This window comes from Callospermophilus lateralis, chromosome 3 (assembly GCF_048772815.1).
Source record: "Callospermophilus lateralis isolate mCalLat2 chromosome 3, mCalLat2.hap1, whole genome shotgun sequence".
NCBI lineage: Eukaryota > Metazoa > Chordata > Mammalia > Rodentia > Sciuridae > Callospermophilus > Callospermophilus lateralis.
The window spans coordinates 173,050,365-173,068,679 of NC_135307.1; the positions used below are offsets into that span (position 1 = coordinate 173,050,365).

General features: G+C 52.7%; 1 protein-coding gene across 4 annotated transcripts; it reads right to left on the bottom strand.

Moving 5' to 3' along the window:
• Positions 1-208: 208 nt before the first annotated feature.
• On the bottom strand, positions 209-15,074 carry Rbck1 (RANBP2-type and C3HC4-type zinc finger containing 1). 4 transcript variants are annotated; one of them, XM_076851656.2, is made up of 13 exons: positions 14,973-15,074; positions 14,307-14,395; positions 13,221-13,365; positions 10,189-10,282; positions 9,891-10,089; positions 8,583-8,701; positions 8,337-8,510; positions 7,378-7,538; positions 6,322-6,433; positions 3,659-3,838; positions 2,948-3,046; positions 2,536-2,679; positions 209-777 (listed from the first exon to the last, which is right to left on the bottom strand). In XM_076851656.2, exons 2-13 carry the CDS (start codon positions 14,326-14,328, stop codon positions 697-699), a joined length of 1,530 nt encoding a protein of 509 aa, XP_076707771.1. In that variant the 5' UTR covers positions 14,329-14,395; positions 14,973-15,074; the 3' UTR covers positions 209-696. The 4 variants fall into 4 exon arrangements, with proteins under 4 accessions (XP_076707771.1, XP_076707770.1, XP_076707769.1 ...); XM_076851655.2 differs by having other exon boundaries at positions 14,948-15,070; XM_076851654.2 differs by lacking the exon at positions 14,973-15,074 and adding an exon at positions 14,707-14,931.
• Positions 15,075-18,315: the final 3,241 nt, after the last annotated feature.

An 18,315-nucleotide genomic window follows, 5' to 3' on the forward strand; every position in this document is an offset into this window, starting at 1 on the left:
GGCCTCAGCCTCCCTCCCCCCAAAGTCCCCCATGGCCCACTGTGTCCTTGGGCACAGAGATGCCAGCTCTGGTACAGGGTCCCAGCACTGAGTCACAGCCTCTTCTTACCACTGAAAACGGCTGACAGATTACCTTCTTCATGTCATTCCCAGAGGCCTCAGGGACCCTGGCCCATGACACTCCCTCTCAAGGACAGGACACGCACCCTTCCTGGAAAAGCATTTTAATCTGCTCATGCAGGCAACAGAGGGAGATGGTGGCGGTCAGACCAGAGGGCTGTGCTCTCAGCTGGCCTGGTCTCAGCAGCTCCGAGCCTCCAACAGCAAAGGCAGAGCAAATTCACCCCAGAAAGCCAAAGTGGAGGGGCAAGCTGTGGCTAGCTGGTGACCTGCAGGCGAGGAGTGGGGGTGCCGGTGGCTCACAGAGCCCCTTCCAGAAGGTCTGGGCTGCAGGGACGAGGCGAGGGATGGGCCGCAAGCCCGCAGGAAGAGGATAAAGGCACTGGGCACAGGTGATCTAACAGCAGGCTCAGGTGGGGCCTCTACACCACCTGTCGCAAACAAGCCATCCCCACAGGGCCTCTGCCTTGGCCAAAGCACAAAACGGTCTTGCAGCCCAGAAATCAGAGCCAAGTTCCGAGCCCAGCCCTGCCGACAACTGCCTCCGGATGTGGGACTGGGTCCACCATCTTGGGTTCAGTGGCAGTTCTGACAGCTTGGGTGGCAAGGAATCCCATTCACACGGCAGCGGCAGCCCCCGCTGGTGTCTCCAGGGCCCTAGAGGACAGAGGGAAGTGCCTTTGAACAGGGAGGAAGGACAGCCTGCCTGTGCTGCTCCCTCAGGCCCACCTGAGCACACCTGCCACTCGGGCCCTCACCCCCGAAGATCCTCCTGGGCGGCCTTCCTGGCTAGGCCACCTGGTAGAGGCGGTCATGCAGGCCTTTTCTGGGCTCTGCAGCTCCCCTATTACAAGAGTCGTGTCCGTCTGCCACAGACCCAGGGTGGGAAAGACTCAGACAGTACGGCACATCCGGGTGGGCAGCGCTGGTGCGAGAGCGGGCAGACCCCTCCATTTCGTCTGTGTCTCCTGTGTGCCACATGAGCCCCAACTCCAGGAACATCCCCAGTGAGGACAGCTGACTTCAGCAGAGAGCTCCCAGGGGACACTCTACCTAGCAAATGCCTTTGTCATTTGATTTTGACAAGCCTGAGGCTCCACAGTTGTCCCAGGGGAGGAAGCTGAGCCTCAGAGAAGTGCCCAGTGTGGGGGGCCAGGGAGGAGGCGCCCTGACTCCCGACTGCACTTTCCCACTGTCCTCTGCAACAGGGAGGGAGAAGGTTCCTGTAAAGGCCCGATGTTGGGCACTGGCAGCCATATAGTTAGCCCCTGGGGCACCAAAGCAGCCAGAGACCGGAGGCCAGGACAAGAGTGTGGCTGGCCTCGGACAGAACTATACTGAGGACACTGAAATCTGGATTTCACCTAATTTTCTGTTTTCTGCAGAGTGATCAGGGCTGAACCCAAGGCCTCACATATACTAGGCAAGCACCTACCACTGAGGTACTCCCCAGCCTAGATTTCATATCTTTTTCACCTATCATGAAATACTGTGTGCTTTCAGTACTGTTTACACCATTTAAAGATGTAGCTGGGCTCAGTGGCACATGCCTATAACTCTAGTGACTCAGGAGGCTGAGGCAGGAGGATCCCAAGTTCAAGGCCAGACCCAGCAATTTAATAAGAGCTTTAGAACTTAGTGAGACCCTGTCTCACAATAAAAAATAAAAAGGGCTGAAGATGTAGCTCAGTGGTTAAGCACCCCTGGGTTTAATCCCCAGTACCAATAAATAAATATTTTTAAAGTAAAAATAAATAGGCTGGGGTTGTAGCTCAGTGGTAGAGAGCTTGCCTTGTAAGCGGGAGGCCCTGGATTCGGTCCCCAGCACCACGTAAAAATAAACAAATAAAAAAAGATTGTGTCCATCTACAACTAAAAAATTTAAAAATAAACAAATAAATAAATAAAAATAAATGATTAAAAAATAAAAATGTAAAAAGCTACTGTCATGTGTAACTAATCAGAACAAATTTTTTTAAAAAAATTTTTAAAGTGTAAAAAGCAAGGTGCAGTCGCACATGCCTGTAATCCCAGCAATGCAGGAGGCTGAGGCAGGAGAATCATAAGTTCGAGGTCAGCCTCAGCAACTTAGTGAGACCCTCTCTAATCAAATAATAAGGGCTAGAGATGTAACTTCGTGGTAAAGAGCCCCAAGGTTCAAAACCAGGTACCAAAAAAAAAAAAAAATGGGCTGGGTATGTGCTCAATGGTAGCACACACCTGCCTGTGTTCAGTTAAAAAAAAAAAAAAGTTAAAAAACCCTCTCCTGGGCCGGGCTGGGGCTCGGTGGCAGAGCACTTGTCTAGCATGTGGGGCTTGGCACAGTCCCGAGGCTATAGTTTTCCAAGCCTCTCTCCCAGGCAAGCCCCACTCTCCCCACCCCACCCCCAAGCCTCTGCTCCTTGGACAACTCACCCCAGGGCCCCACCGCGGGCCCTTGGTGACCCAGCAGATCTCGGTGTGGCAGACGGTGCAGCGGATCCAGTCGCACCCATCCTTCTTCTGCACCACAATATGGCACTGCGGGCAGTGCATGGCCTCGCCCTGCTGCAGCAGCACCTGGAGCAGAGGGTGAGTGGGCGGGGCCTGCCGCCTGCCCCGCCCACCCCTGGATGCTTCCAGCGCCCTCCAAGAACTTCTCTGGCCTCCTTTGTCACAGAGGTCCCCTGCCTCCAGCCAGACCCTGCTCCTGCTGCTCACCACCTGACTCAGGGCCTAAGGCCCATCCTGGGATGGGAGTTGACAGAAGGGAGCTCTGCATCTCCAGGGATCTGTGAACTCAGCTCTGAGAAGCCCCCAGAGCAGAAATCAGCCCGCCCCTGCTCACCCTCAGCATCTCCGTGGTCTGCCGGGCTGCCACGTCATTCTGAGCGCGCAAGGCCAGGTCGTCCTGATACTCCCTGCAGTTCATGCGCTCGTGGATGGCCTGCGGGGGTGGGGTGGGGGGGTCCAGGAGAGAGAGTTCCCGGGGCTTCACACTGGAAGCACTACTCAGCACAACCAAAGAAGGTCCCTCGGTCTCTGCTTGGCTCTGCCCCCACCAGAGGTCCATTGCTTGGAGACCCCGTTTGCCAAGCCTGAGTCTGAGCCTGGGCTCTGCCTGTCTGCCTGCTCATCACTTTCATGGGCAATTTTTGAAGGCCTTGGGATGTGCCTGGGGAAGGATGGGGCAGGGTTGGGTGGGTCTCGGTGTCTGGCTTAGCATGGGACCAGTTAAGTGTGCAATGTAGAGCCTGAGCTGAGTTTGGGGCCAAGTTTGGAGATCGCAAGGGTCAGGGCTCCATACGGGACCAGGATTCAGTCTGTGACTAGGGCCAAAGTTGAACTCAGCCCAGGACCAGGACGTGGTCCAGGATCAGGATCAGTACTAGGCTGTGCTGGGGTCAGTGCTGGGATTGGCCTCGCGGGTCAGGGCAGCGACATGCAGCTCCTCATCACAACTCCCAGACCAACATCGCTGCTCCCTCCCCATGGGAACAGGCGCTGATCTCTGATGCCTCCACAGAACCAGGGGAGGAGGCAGCGTGGGACCACGCACCTTGCAGAGCAGGCAGTTGACGTGGAAACACACAGGGCAGGTGAACTCATTTACATCATCCTCAAAGAAGCACCAGCCCTTGCAGTCTGGGGTCTTGCAGTGGTAGCTGAAGGCGCTGCGGTTCTCGGCAATGGAGACGCTCAGGTCCAGAAACCGCTGGTAATCCTCGGGGCTCAGGAGCTGCCAACACACCATGTCCTTGTGCTTGGGGTTCAGAATACCGACAGATGGCCCTCTGTGCCACCAAATATCGTCCAGGAAGCCCCAGCCCATACAGTCAACCCAGTCCCAACTACTTTTCTCCTGTAACCCTTCTAGTGTTTAAAGGCTGCATGCAAGCCGGGCGCCGGGTGCGATCTCAGCCACTCAGCAGACTGACTGACGCAGGATAGCAAGTTTGAGGCCAGCCTCAGCAACTCAGCAAGATAATATCTCAAAATAAATAAATAAATAAATAAGTAAAAACAATACCCTGCCTCAAAATAAAAAATACAGGTTGGGGACATGGCTCAGTGGTTAAAAATCCCTGGTTTCAATCCCTGGCATCAAAGTAAGTAAATAAATAAATAAACCAAAAATGAAAATAAATTAAAAGGGCTAGGGATGTAATTAGATGGTGGAATACATGTCTAGCATGCAGGAGGCCCTGGGTTCAACACCTAGTACCATGAGAAAAAAAAATAAGAAGAAGAAGAAGCAATGATAAGGGCAACATAGTTAAATTAGTATCCTGGTACATCATACTCAAAAAAAACAATTTGCACCAGGCATGGTGGTGCACACCTGTAATCCCAGCAACTTGGGAGGCTGAGGTAGGAGGATCACAAGTCTGAGGTCAGTCTCAGCAATTCAATGAGGCCCTAAGCAACTTAGTAGACTCCTGTCTGAAATTAAAAAATAAAAAGGGCTGGAGATGTAGCTCAGTGGTTAAGCCCTCCTGGATTCAATTCCTGATACTCCCCTGCAAAAAAAAAAAAAAAAAAAAAAAATACCAGTTTGGGCTGGGGATACAACTTAGCAGAGAACTTGCTAAGCATGTATGAGGCTCCAAGTTCAGTCCCCCACATACAAATCAATGTCATACAGACAGAGGAAATGATTATTATATAACATTTTTGTATTATATGTAAGATTCTTTAGCAAAATAATAAGTTGTTGCGTCTTTGCCAGTTACAATGAGGTAAGAATCGGGCCTCTGCTCTGTATCTCGACTGGCTGGTGGTGAGGGCTCTGGGTTAAGGTAGAAAGCTTGCCTAGCCTGGGAAGGGCCCTGGGTTTGATAACCAGCACTGAAAAAGAAGAGAAGAAAAGAAAAGAAAAAGATCTCATCAAGCTGCACAGTTACAATGGGTACATTGTAACTAAGTATAATTTAATAAAGTTGATTGTTTTTTTTTTTTTTTAATTTTATTTTTTTATGGTTGAGTAAATATCCATTGTGTATATATACCACATTTTCTTTACCCATTCATCTGTTTTTTAAAGAGAATTTTAATATTTATTTTTCAGTTTTCGGCGGACACAACATCTTTGTTTGTATGTGGTGCTGAGGATCGAACCCGGGCCGCACGCATGCCAGGCGAGCGCGCTACCGCTTGAGCCACATCCCCAGCCCTAAAGTTGATTGTTAAAAAAAAACACATGTCTGCCAGAAATACTGGAGGAAACAGGACAAAATGCAGTTGGAGGATGTCCTGGGATGGGAAGAAACGGGGGTGCTATGTGCATGTCTGGGAAGCATCTCCCATTTGGCCCTTGGCACCTCTGGCCCTGCCTCCATGTTTTGGCCTGCAAACCCCAGACGCTCGATTCTGAGAAGGCCATTTTCTTGCAATTTGAAATTGGTGAATCAAGCCCAACAGTTTACACTGTGATGGGGAAATGGAGGCCCAGAAGAGGGAAGGATTTGCTCAAGTCATCAGTAGCCAGAGGGGGAAACTGACCCCTTAATAACCTGAACCACAAGAGCAGCAGCACGCACACAGGAGCCCCCACAGCACTGTGCTAGGCTGTTGCTCATGTCCCCTCCCACAGGGACAGCAGGCAGAAGAGAGCAGAGACTCAAAAGCACTCCCACACCCAGGCCCCCCACAGCTGCTCCTGGAGCCCTGGAACCACCAAGTGAGCCCTGCCAGCCTGCAGGTGGAGAGGAGCCACATGAACCAGTCCACCATAGTGGCCCACCTGTCAAGCCCAGAAAAGAGCAGCCTGGCCCAGCGCAGACAAGAAGCACCCCCGGCTCAGCCTAACTGGAATCACTGACTTGCAACTGATCACTTAAATTGTTGGGAGCCATTAAATCTGGGGTGACTTGTTACACAGCAAAAACCAGCTGATACAAGGGCTTGCCATGTGCCAAGTCTACTCTAACTTCTTCATGCACACCCTCTACCACAATCTCCACAATTCTTGAAAGGAACTCAGGTCATACACCCAGCCCCCGGGCCCAGAGCTCCCCACTCCAACAGCTCGCTCTCTTCCCTTCATGAAGGAAAAGTTACAACTGTCAGTTTTAGCTACTTCCCCCAAATCCTGTCCTGGTTGGACCCCAGCGCCCAACGTGGGGGAGGCGCTTGAAAAATGTCTACTGAGACCTGCACTCCTGTGTCAGCCAGCTTAGGCCAGCTCCAAGGACTCTGGGGCCTTCCTGCCCCCAGCCTTACCGCCCGGATCTCCCTCTCCAGCAGCTTGCCCGGGCAGGAGTAGGTGTTGTCGATGAAGGGGCAGGAGACCTCAGCCTCCTGGCAGTTGCGGATGGTGCCCTGCAGGCACTCCCTGGCGGAGGTGGGGGACAGGGTTAGGTCCTACAACTGCCCACAGGCACTCCACCCCTCCCATGGCGCAGCCTGACCCCAGGGCCCTAGCTGGGCTTCTCCTCAACACCCGAGTTCGGTCCATCCAGCCGACCGGCTTCTCCCTGCTGCTCTGACCCAGGCCCCCATCACTCCACCTGGTGACACAGCCTCCTCCCTGCCCCCACCTGGCCCCTAAGTCCACTCTCAGCACAGCAACAGTGTCAGTGCCCAGGAGCTCCCCACCCCTTCCACTCCAGCACCCACGCAAACCCCCATGTGCTGGCTGAGCCCTGGGAAGCCCAACCCCTCTGTCCCTCTCCTCTGGACACACAGGTCTCCTGAGACAAGTGAGGTCGAGGTCCAAGCCTGGGCCCAATCTTCTGCTCCAGGGACGCTCCTTAGAGGCGTCCTGACCGTCCCCAAGCAGGGCTCATGACCCACTGCTCAGCCAGCAATTATCCATTAAGATAGGCCTCCTCCCCGAATGTCACCTCCAGGAGGAAGAGGGGACCTGGCGCTCAGTACAGCTCTAGCAATGACCACCGTGGCAAACGAACACGTTTTCCCAGCCCAGGGGTGGAAGGGCCACGATTGGGGTGGGGTGGGGGGTAGCGCTCGCCAGTAGAGGCCAGAGTTGATACAAGCTGCGGGGGGTTGGGGGGGGAAGGGGTCCATTGCCCTCACCTGGGCCTGGGTAGTTGGGGTTAAAGTAAGGGCAGAAAGTCTGCAGTCAGAATGCCTGAGTTCATGTGTGGCCTTGGGGAAGTCGCTTGGCCTCTCTGTACCTCCCACTGCTCCTTTGCCCTTGGGGAGACAGGGCCTACCTGGAAGGTTCTGCGGGTGTCCAAGGAAATGAAAGCACACAGACCCACCCACTGGCGGCCCTGCGAGGGACGCACGCCCCTGGGTGGGGGCGGGGCGCACCTGCAGAAGGTGTGCAGGCACTCGCGCAGCACCACCGCCTCGCCGGGCGCCAGCGCCGAGTAGCACACGGGGCACTCGGCGGGCTCGGTGTTCAGCACCAGGCTCCGCTGCTCCAGCTGCACGTGCTGCAGGTAGTTCCCCTCCTGCTGCTGCTGCTTCCGCTGGGCACACGAGCGGGGGCCACGGGGCGGGTCAGGGTCTTAGGGGTGGTGAGACCAGGGTGGGGGCAGGGTGAGGGAGAGGGGCAGGGCGGGCGGGCGTGGCCAGGCTGGGAAGCAGGTGGAACAGCGGCGGAAAGGACATGGCCGGGGTCTGAGGTCCTGCCAGGCAGCAGGGCGGGGCGGAGGCGCAGAGGGCACAGGTGGGGTCTGGTCAGTTAGGAAGGGGCGGAAAAGCCGGGAGCCAAGCAAGGCTACAGATGGGACCTGAGTGGGGTGATGGCCAGGGTGGGGCAGGGGCTGTGCGGGTAGGGAGAGGGGAACCGGGGCAGGTAATCAGTGCTGTCACCACAGGGGGCTCCTGGAGGGCAGTCATTCCCCCAGGGAGAGTGAGGGGCCAGGGACGGGTAGGCGGGGCCAGAGGCGAGGGGAGAGGGGCCAGGAGAGGACAAGGTTGGGAGGAGTGAGGGTACAGGTGGATAGGGGTGAGGTCCCTGCTCAGGCCTCCTCAAGGTCACAGCAAAAATGTTGAGGTCACAGCAGGGACACTTGCGTACATGGGAGGTTGTTAAAGTGCAGACGGAGACACAGCCCACACGGGACGGAGCACATGAAGAAACTGGATGTGCTCCACAGCAGGAAGCAGAGTCCCGGCCACAGGGTGACCTCAGAGACAGGCAGCGCACAGTCAAGTGAAGGGCCACAGCTGGCAGCGAGGTCAGGAGGGCAGGGGGCTCCCTTCCTGGCCTAGGCCTCCCGCGTCCAGTCGGCAGGAGTCTGTCCCGGGACTGGCGCGCCCACCTGCTGGTACTGGCGCAGCGCCTCCTCCTCGCTGGCCAGGCGCGCTCGCTCCTCTGCGTCCGGCTGGTAAGAGGTGGGAACCTGGTAGGTCTCTGGCCGCGCCTGGCAGCACATCTCGCAGCCAGGTCGCGTGGGCTTGTTGATGAAGGTGCAGCCAGGGCACTGCCAGCCCACCTGGGAGCAGAGAGCCATGAACAGAGTGGCAGACCGGGTGGGGCAGGCAGGGCGCACAGGACTGCCGCTTACCGGTGGGGGCTCGGGCACTGCATCTGGCTGCTGGCCAGGCTCCTGGGAGGCCCCTGACTTGGAAGGGTCTGGCTCCAGGGGACCCCTTGGCTGCAGCGTGAGATCCTTGAATCCCAGATCTGCAGAGGAGGAAGGCCGGCAGGATCCATGCTACCCACTGTCCACACCCTGAGCCAGCCAGGCACCCCACCTTCAGCCTCTCTCCTCCCTGGACCTGTCTCCAGCCTTGTCCTGTCATTCTAGCTCCCCCAGGGATTAGATCCCTACCCCACCCATGATGCTCCAGACTCGGGCCTCCTGATGCACCTAAAGAGCCGCAGGGTCCCCTCTAAGGAGGCCTGTCAGAAGACCCAGGGATCCATTTGTGAAGAAACTAGAGAAAAAGAAGGAATGGCGCCAGACTTCTCCAGTCAGCTCAGGGGAGTCAGGAACCAGGGAGAGCCACAGGAGGAGGGTTGGGATGGGACTGCTTCTTTTGCCATGAAGGATATCTGTGGGGCTACTGGTGAAACCTGAGAGGGGCTGACTGTACTGCATAGATGCTGATTTCTGAATTGGAGAGCTGCACGTGGTAACACAAGAAAATGACCTTTTTATTTACAGAAATGACACTGAAGTATTTGGGGAAGGGGACATCATGTCTGACCCTTATTCTCAAATAGTTCAGAAATTAAAACCATTTTATATTTAGAAGAGAATGATAAAGCAAAGCAAACATGGTAAAGTGTTCATATTTGGGAAAGCCAAGTGCGGTGGCGCACGCCTGTAAGCCCAGCAACCCGGGTGGCTGAGACAGGAGGACTGCAAGTACAAGACCAGCCTTAGCAATTTAGCAACTTAGGAAGACCCTGTCTTCAAAAAGGGCTGGAGATGTGGCTCAATGGTAAAGTGCTCCTGGTTCAATCCCTAGTACCAAGGGGAAAAAAGTACTTTGGAACTTATGTAATTTTTTTGTGCAATTCTGTAACTTTTCTGTAGTTATGAAATACTGCAAAAGTAAGAAATTTAGAATAAATACTAGTTATAATTATCACCATACTCCGTTTACAGATTATAGAAACTGAAGATTCAAAGAGAGGAATGAACCTGCCCGAGGTCACACAGCTCTGGTAAATGCCAGGGCCAAGGCAGAACTCCACCCTGCCCCACACCAGATGTTCTAAAGAGGGTTCCCTGTAGCGCTCTCTGCCCACGTCTCTGTCCTGGGAGTCCCTGACCCCCCATCCAGGCAGGCACTGTGCCCTGCTCACTATGGCCTCAGGTAAGCCTGGCCCTGTGCGCACCCCACTGCCTGGGCCAGGGCCTCACCTTCCAGCATCCGCAGCTGCCGCTCCCGCTGCAGCTCCCGAGGGTTAAGCGAGGTGTTGCAGGCTGACAGCAGGTAGAGGTAGGCACTGTCCCCATTCCGCCGCACGCCATGGGAGTGTAGAGTCTCCTGGTCTCGTGCCAACCGCTGCCCAATTACCCACTGCTGCAGTGTGGGTGGGAAGCCATAGTCCAGGAATACCTGGCAGGGGCCAAGAGAGGGGAGGGAGGAAGGAGGGCTGAGGTGAGGAGAGGCCCGCGAAACAGGCCCCACAGCGGCTCCCACCAGCCCCTCACTCACCATGTCCTTGAGGGAGGCCACGGTCATATCAGGGCGCACAGTGAGCCAGATGGTGACGGTGTGCATCTGGGCATCCTCCACGCTCACACACAGCCTGGAGGGGAGAGGGGGACCACAGGTCAGCCATGGCCACCAGCTAGGACGTGTACACATTTGCTCGCATGTCCACTCACGGTCTTGGGGAGACTCCCCTGGATTCCCGGGTCCCTCTGCTTCCTCCTCTATTAGGGCCACAGCCAAAGTCCCTCCACCAGCCCCAGGCAGCACTTAGCCTGAGCCACAACTGGCAGCACGGGGACTGCCCTCCCCACTTCTCCAGCCTCTTCCATCCCTTCTCCAGGCCTTTCAGCCAAACCTCCAACAGTGGTCGTTTACCACATGCAGAGGCCCAGTGCCTACTGACTCTTAACCCTCTCAAGGAGCTCACAGGCAGTACGTTGTCTCTTTTCCACAGATAAACATGTTACAGTAACTATGCCAAAGTACAAGGAATGACTGCCAGAGGCAGGATTTAAGGCCAAACACCATTATTTCAGTGCTTTTTTTTTCCCCAGTTGTTGGACATAATACCTTTATTTATTTATTTTTATGTGGTGCTGAGGATGGACCCAGCATCTCAGATGTGCTGAGTGAGCACTCTACTGCTGAGCCAAACCCCAGCCCCTATTCCAGTGGTTTTGTTGTTGTCTGCAGTAGTGGGGACAGAACCCAGGGCCTCCCACATGCTGGGCAAGCACTCTTTCACTGAACCTCAGCCTGATATTATAAATACCAACTTTCTCAAGGATCCTCAAACACTTTTGGAAGACTAAAAATATGAAAAGGAAGAGCTAATAGGAAAAACCAGAACTGACTCCAAAGGAAACAGAGATGATGTAAAGTGCAGAACAATCTAATGAGCACCCTCAGACTTGGGAACACATTACATCTGCAAAGCAAGGATAGCAAGAACGAATCAGAAGCCAGGTGCAGTGGCACACACCTGTAATCCCAGCCACTCGGGAGGCTGAGGCAGAGGATCACAAGTTTGAGGCCAGTCTGGGCACTTTAGTGAGGCCCTAAGCAACCTAACGAGACCCTGCCTCAAAATGAAAAATAAATAAATAAAAAGCACTGGGGTGTAGCTCAGTAGAAAAGTGCCCCCTGGGTTCAATCCCCAGTACCAAAATGAAACAATAAAACAACAACAAAAAGCTGACAAAAGACCTGTATAGGCAGTTATCCAAAGAAAAGATGCAAATGACCAACAATCACATGACAAGATGCTCAACATCATTAGTTAACAAATGATTAGGGAACTACAAGTCAAAGCCACATTGAGATACTACTTCAAACTCACGAGGATGCTATAACCAAAACCACACGCTGCTGGCCAGAATGTGAAATGGTGCAGCCACTTGAAGTTACCCTGTGACCCAGCAATGCCACTGGGAGGTAATCCCAAGAGAAACAGAAACAAGTCCACCTGGTCACACACGTTCCAGAAGCATTATTCATAACAGCCAGGAAGTATGAACAACCCAAATGGCCATCAACTGACTAAAGGCTAAAGACAAAGTGATTTGTCCACACAGTGGATTATTGTTCAGCAATAAAAAGAAAAAAGTTCCGATACATATGGTAAACATAGATGAATCTAGAAAACATGTTAAGTGAAAGATGCCAGACCAAAAAACCACCTGTGGTAAGATTCCACATATATAAAATTTCCAGAATAGTCAAATCCCTAGAGATAGAGGGCCCTGGAAAGAAGGTGGAGAGGGACTGACTACTAATGAGTACAGACTTTCTTTTTCTTTTTTGGTACTGGGGAATTGGACCCAGAAATACTTCACCCCTGAGCCACATCCCCAGCCCTTTTTATTTTTTCTTTTGACACAGGGTCTAACTAAGTTGCTTAGAGCTTCACTAAGTTGCTGAGGCTGGCCTCCCAGGTCACTAGGATTACAAGTGTGTGCCACCATGCCCAGCTGAGTATGGGTTTTCTTTATAGGATAATAAAATGTTCTAAAATCGACTGTGGGATGACTGCATAACTCTGACACACTATTACCTTACTAGGCAGCAATAAAAAAGCAGTAAAAAAAGAATCAGAGACATCAACATTTATTGAGTGATTACACTTTGGTGTTTCAGCAGAGATTAAAACCTCTGGGGCAAAGACTGACAGCATCTATTCTCCCTTGCTTCCCTTGCTAAGAGAACCCTGCAGTCTAGCTGGATACCCGACTGTATTTCACAGCCTCCCTGCAGACTGAGTGTGGCTGTGAGAACAAGATTAGGAATGAAGCAGAAGTATGTGCAACTTCTTGTCTACATTCTTAAGAGAAGTCTTCCCTTCTTCCTGATGTAATGGCTGGAGCTGGAACAGTCATTTTGAACCATGAGATGAACTTCATGAATAATGAGACAGAAGAAAGATGTGCCTCTGAGGACCATGAGCAGCAGAACCTCCAAATTTGAACTGGTTTTTTTTTATGCCACTGTTGTTTTTCTTCTATTATATGAAGCCTGATATCCTAACATACCTCCTAACAACCCTATCACTACTGTTATTGTTTCATTTTTAAAAATGAGAAAGCAAACTCTGAGAGGTAAAATAACCTGCCCCATATCTCAGTGACAAACTGGTATTTGAATCCAGGGACACTTGGCCACTAAACCATGTCCCCAACCCTTTTTATATTTTATTTAGACACAGGGTCTCGCTGAGTTGCTGAGGTTGGCTCTGAACTCACAATCCTCCTGCCTAGGCCTCCGGAGTCACTGGGATTACAGGTGAGGGTCACGGTGCCCAGCCAAGAATCATTCTCGAGGGTGCAGTGGCACATGTCTGCAATCCCGAGGCTGAGGCAAATTAGAGCCATTCAGTGAGACCTTATCTCAAAATAAAAAACAAAAGGGCTAGGGATGTTGTTCAGTGATTAAGCATCCCAGGTTCAATATCTGGTGCAAAAAAGAAAAGAACATTTGATAGGCTGCCCATGAAGGTTCAGGAAGCCCAAGTCCCTGGCCAACCACGCAGGCCTCACCTGATGTCCTGTGTCAGGGAGACCTCGGGCTTCAGTTTCACACTCACAGGCACCCGTTGCTCTGCCAGCCAGATGGCACACTTCATAGCAGCCTGTTCATCCCCACCAGCCACTGCCCGGGCGAGACTTAGGGCCATCTCCTCTGCTATTGTCAGCAAAATAGAAGCAGGTTAGCACAGGTTTACATTTGGGGAGGTGGGGGGTGAAGGGGATGAGGAACAAGGTGACTCCGTGTGCACACACGCAGATCCCTATCTTCCTGGTAAACTACTACATATCCTTCTCTACCCAGCTTTAAAGTCCCTTTCTCTGGAAGAAAGTCCCTTCTCTGACACTCTCTACTCCTGCCAACTTAGGCTCATTTGGTTCCATTTTTCCTTCCTACTCAAGACTTCCCATACTTCCATTCATTTATCTGATGAGCATTTACTGAGCTCCTACTGTGTGTGACCCACAGTCCCAGGAAATGGTTAAAATAAACAGGGCCCCTCCCCTCAAAGACCTGCCAGTCCAGAGGAGAGGGAAAAATAAACAAATTTAACAGGACAAAAAAAAGAAATCAGATTGTGGTGCATGTTGGCAATAAACAGGGTAAGGAGATCAGGGACGGGTGCTGAGATCTGAGAAGGAGCAGCAGGGGGGACGTGGAGGGTGAAGGGGGTGGTGTTCCTGTGGAGAGGAGTAAGGGAAGGCGCAGCAGGATCAGAACAGAAGCCAGTGGGGCTCCACTACAGTCAGCAAGGGAGTGAGTGCAGGGAGAGGGGGTGGGGGGGTCACCCAGGGCTCAGGACTTGGTTCTAAGAACTCAGGGGCAAGGAAGGGTTCGCAGCTGGGCAGAGAAATCGCCCAGCTTCTACAATGTTGGGTGGCCTGGGCAAAAGAAGAGGCAAGGAATTCTGATAGGCCCACTGAGGTCCGTCTCCCCACCCGCCCAGGTCTCATGTCAATGTCCTCTGGTAGTGCCCGCCCACTGCCTATCGTAGCACAGAGCCGGCCCAGAATGCGAGGGAAGAAACCGAAGGGCAGGTGGGCAGAGAGAGGGCAGGCAAGGCTGGGACCCCCTCCTCTCCCTCCCTCTGTGCCCACCTTTCTTGATCTTCTCGTCCATCTGGCTTGGCTGCGCCCATCCCCCAGAGGGGGGCTGTGGCTTCGTGGAAATGCTTCCTCCAGGCCACCTGGGAGAGAGCATGCGACCAGGAGCGACTCAGCCTCGGCCGGTGGCCAGGGGCGCCGGCCCAAGCCCCTTCCATGCTTTGGTGTCCCGAGCGGTAGCCGGGTAGCATCACACCACCCGGGGCCCGGGCCTGGCACAGGGAACTGGCCAGAACCCCACCCGGGACGGTGAAAGCGCAGGGGGCACCCAGCCAATGGGCGAGAGAGGAAACGGGGCCGGGGCGGGAAAGGAGGGAGAGGACGCCGGCGCCGCACGGCGGGGGCGCTCCAGGTCCCCGAGGGGCGCCCCTGCGGTCTGGGGCTGCGGCCCTACCCCAGCGCTCCCGGAGGCGCCTGTCATTCGGAAGCAGGGGACCAGCTCCGGCGGAAGAGAAAGTGAAAGTGGTGGCCCCGGAAGTGGGGCGGGGGGGGCCGGAAAATTGTCTCCTCACCCGGGACCCCCCGCCCGGCCCCAGCGGCAGGAGGCGCCGAGGCTGTCCCCGCGCCCCGCCCCCGCGGGCCCGGCCGTCCCCAGCGCCCAGCCTCCCCGATCCAGGCGGCCCCCTCGTACTGACCACAAAACCCCTGACCCGGTCTCACCCGAAGCGCCGTGCCTCCGCCGGGGGCGGGGCCTGGGGATCGTGGGCGGGACCTGGACCAAAGGACGGGGGTCTGAGCGGAGCCGGAGCCTGTCTGGAGGGCGGGGCCGGGGCCTTCTGGAGGGCGGGGCTGGAGCCTGTCTGGAGGGAGGGGCCGGGCCTGAGGGGTGAGGGCGGGGCCTGGGCCAGGAGGGGCGGGGCTTGCAGAGACCCGGTCGTTTGACACCACTGCTGACAGCTTTGGAGAGCTCTAAGCGGGCTCCAGATTGTTTCTGACCTTGTCAAGGTCAGAGAGGAAACTGAATCCAAACCTGGCAGGTTCAGGAACCCACCCTCAACCAGACCGGAGGCTGCCTCTAGGCTTTCACCCTCTACTTTTGCATTCGTTCATTGACGAAGTTTGCATCCGCCTTACCAAAAAAGTCTGGGAGCCCGACGTACTCCAGGCTTCTGCCTCTTTAAAATTTTCTCCCACTTTTCATTCCACGGATCAGCAGATCCTGTGAGCTTCATCTGCAGAGTAGATTCAGAAACTCACCCCTCGCCTCAGTCCTTTCCCAGTCGAGTCGGATTAGCGTCCTCTCCTGGCTCCTTGTTTCTTTTTCTGCCAGCTCCTCCCCGACCTGCAGGCACCTTCTGCCCAGGTACCAGAACAGTCTGCTAAAATGTGTATCAGATCCAAGTCAGCCCACTCAGATACTCCCATATCATTAAAAGGAAGAGCCAAAGTCCTCCCCAGCCCTGCCAGCTGCCACCCACAACCTCTGCCTTTGTCTCTGACACCCTCACTTGGGATCGCTGCACTCAAGCAGCTTCAGGGTTCTGGAATAACTCAGCCTTTTGGAATCTGCTGCTTTAGAATTATTCCATAGGAAGAGGTTTCTGGTGACGAATGTTCATACTTTTTCTTTGAAAAAAAAAAACTTTATTTAGGGCTGGGGTTGTGGCTCAGTGGTAGAGTGCTCACCTAGCATGCTTGAGGCACTGAGTTCGATCCTCAGCACCACGTAAATGTAAAATAAAGATATTGTGCCCACTTAAAACTAAAATAAATAAATAAATTTTTAAAAAACTTTATTTAGACTTTTTTTTTTCTTTTGCTACTGGGAAGTGAACCCAGGGGTGCTTAATCATTGAGTCATATCCCCAGCCCTTTTTATTTTTTGTTGTTGTTTTGAGACAGGGCCTGGTTGAGTTATTTCAGGGGCTCCCTAAGTTGCTGAGGCTGGCCTGAATTTGCGATCTTTCTGCAGCAGCCTTCTAAGTTGCTGAGATTACAGGCAAGTTGCTGAGATTACAGGCTTGCGTGCACCACCATGCCTGACTCCTAAACCTCCTTCTTGAATGAGTTTTTAGCTGGGTGTGGCTGTTTTTTCAGACTCTTGAAAAGGTACATTCCATTGTCTTTCCTGACTTCCACAAGGGCTGTTGACATTATCTGTTGGTCTGATTAATAGGGAACACAAAGTTTGGTGGGAACACAAAGTTAAGGGCCCGCTGCACTGACCCCCACAGGCTTTCTTTTCCAAGAAGCATTTCCCTGCAGCCCTGCCTGGCTTAGGTGGACAGGCTCTGTCACATTCCTCAGCAAACTGCCTGTTGTCTGCAGGAGAAATGCAGGCCCGAAATAATGTTGAATAAAGGAACCAAATTACCCTGAGGGGGAGACTTTTGGAACCCTTTTCACAGACCGGATCCTGAAACTCAGGGAGATAAGCATAATTCCTCCTGATCATAAAACCTGTGAGAATGCATGGCTAAGAATCCAATTAGAACTGTTGGTATGGACTAAAGTGACTAGGGTTGCCATGGCAGCGGGGACTTGAAAGTATGATGTCATGCTGCTGTCAGTCAAAAGCCAAGAGGTGGATCTGGGCAGACTCTCTGGAATCTCCAAAAAACTGGAGTGCAGGAGAGGCTCGGTATCCCTCTCCATGTCCCCTTTCCCTTTTCCCATCCCTTCAGTAAGTTCAGGCCTGTTCCTCTGAGCAACATGTCTGAAGTCTTCCTGACTTGATTGCAGAATCAGGATTTGAAGGGGGACTTCGTGCTTCTTTAGTTTCCCAGAAGGCCCCAGTCCCGTAACATAACTGTTCTTCCTTTCACATCTTTATTGGGATACAGCTTATATACCATAACATTTGCCCACTTACGTGTACACTTTAATGGGCTTTAGTACATTTACAGAGTTGTTCACCCATTTCCACAATCTAATTTTAGAACATATTTATCACCCCAAAAGAAACTCTGAATTCATCAGCATACGTGTCCACTTCCCCATCCTCCACCCCTCCATGTGCTTATATAATTTTGTCTCTATAGAAGTTACCTATTGTAGACTTTTTTTTTTCCAGTACCAGAATTTGAACCCCAGAGCGCTCTACCCCTAGTTACATTTATTTTGAAGAAGGATCCTGCTAAATTGTCCATTTTACACCTTGGCTGGGGTCCACTGTTCCAAAGAGGGGCTGAAATGAGCTTTCAGTCCCCAAAGAGTCAGGATTTCTCTAAATACAGGGGTTCTCCAACTTGGATGCTCAGTAGCATCACCCTGTGAATTGGTTAAGATGCAGAACCCCCAGATGTTCTGATTCAATTCGGGAGGTCTGAGGAAGGTGCAGGAATCTGTTTTTAAACAAACACCCTGGGGATGGATGCTCCATCCAATGGAATTTAAGAAATTCTGTTCTGGGCCACAGGAGGTGCCACACATCTGAAATCCCAGATACTTGTGGAGCAGACCAGAAACCCCCACCCAGAGGACCCTTACCATAATGAAGCAGAAACCCCCACCATATTTGTAACATATATGTTCCTCTTTCTTGTCAGAATATCAGCAAAAATTTTGACAAAAAATTCAGTGTTGGGGCTGAATTTGTGGCTCAGTGGTAGAGCACTTGCCTAGTATGTGTGAGGCACTGGGTTCCATCCTCAGCACCACATAAAAATAAATAAATAAAGTAAAACTATGGTGTCAATCTACAACTAAAAATATATATATATAAAAAAAAAAAAAAAAAAAGCCAGGCACAGTGGTGCATGCCTGTAATCCCCATGGCTCAGGAGGCTGAGACAAGAGAATCGAATTCAAAGCCAGCCTCAGCAAGGGCAAGGTGCTAAGCAACTCAGTGAGATCCTGTCTCTGAATAAAATACAAAACAGGGCTGGGGATGTGGCTCAGTGGTTGAGTGCTCCTGAGTTCAATCCATAGTACAAAAAAAAAAAAAAAAAAAAAAAATCAAGAGCTCTGTAATGTTTTGAACAACCAATAATAAAAAAAAAAAATTCAGGGGTTGGGTCTGTGGCTCACTGGTAGAGGGCTTGCCTAGCATGTGTGAGGCACT

Excerpts from the sequence above, each read along its gene's own strand:
- Rbck1 (XM_076851656.2), bottom strand. The coding sequence starts at position 14,328 with ATGGACGAGAAGATCAAGAAAG. Across the intron at positions 8,702-9,890 it reads GCAGCTGCGGATGCTGGAAG|ATCTGGGATTCAAGGATCTC; the intron begins GTGAGGCCCTGG and ends CCTCCTCTGCAG. Across the intron at positions 8,511-8,582 it reads CAGTGCCCGAGCCCCCACCG|GTGGGCTGGCAGTGCCCTGG; the intron begins GTAAGCGGCAGT and ends CTCTGCTCCCAG.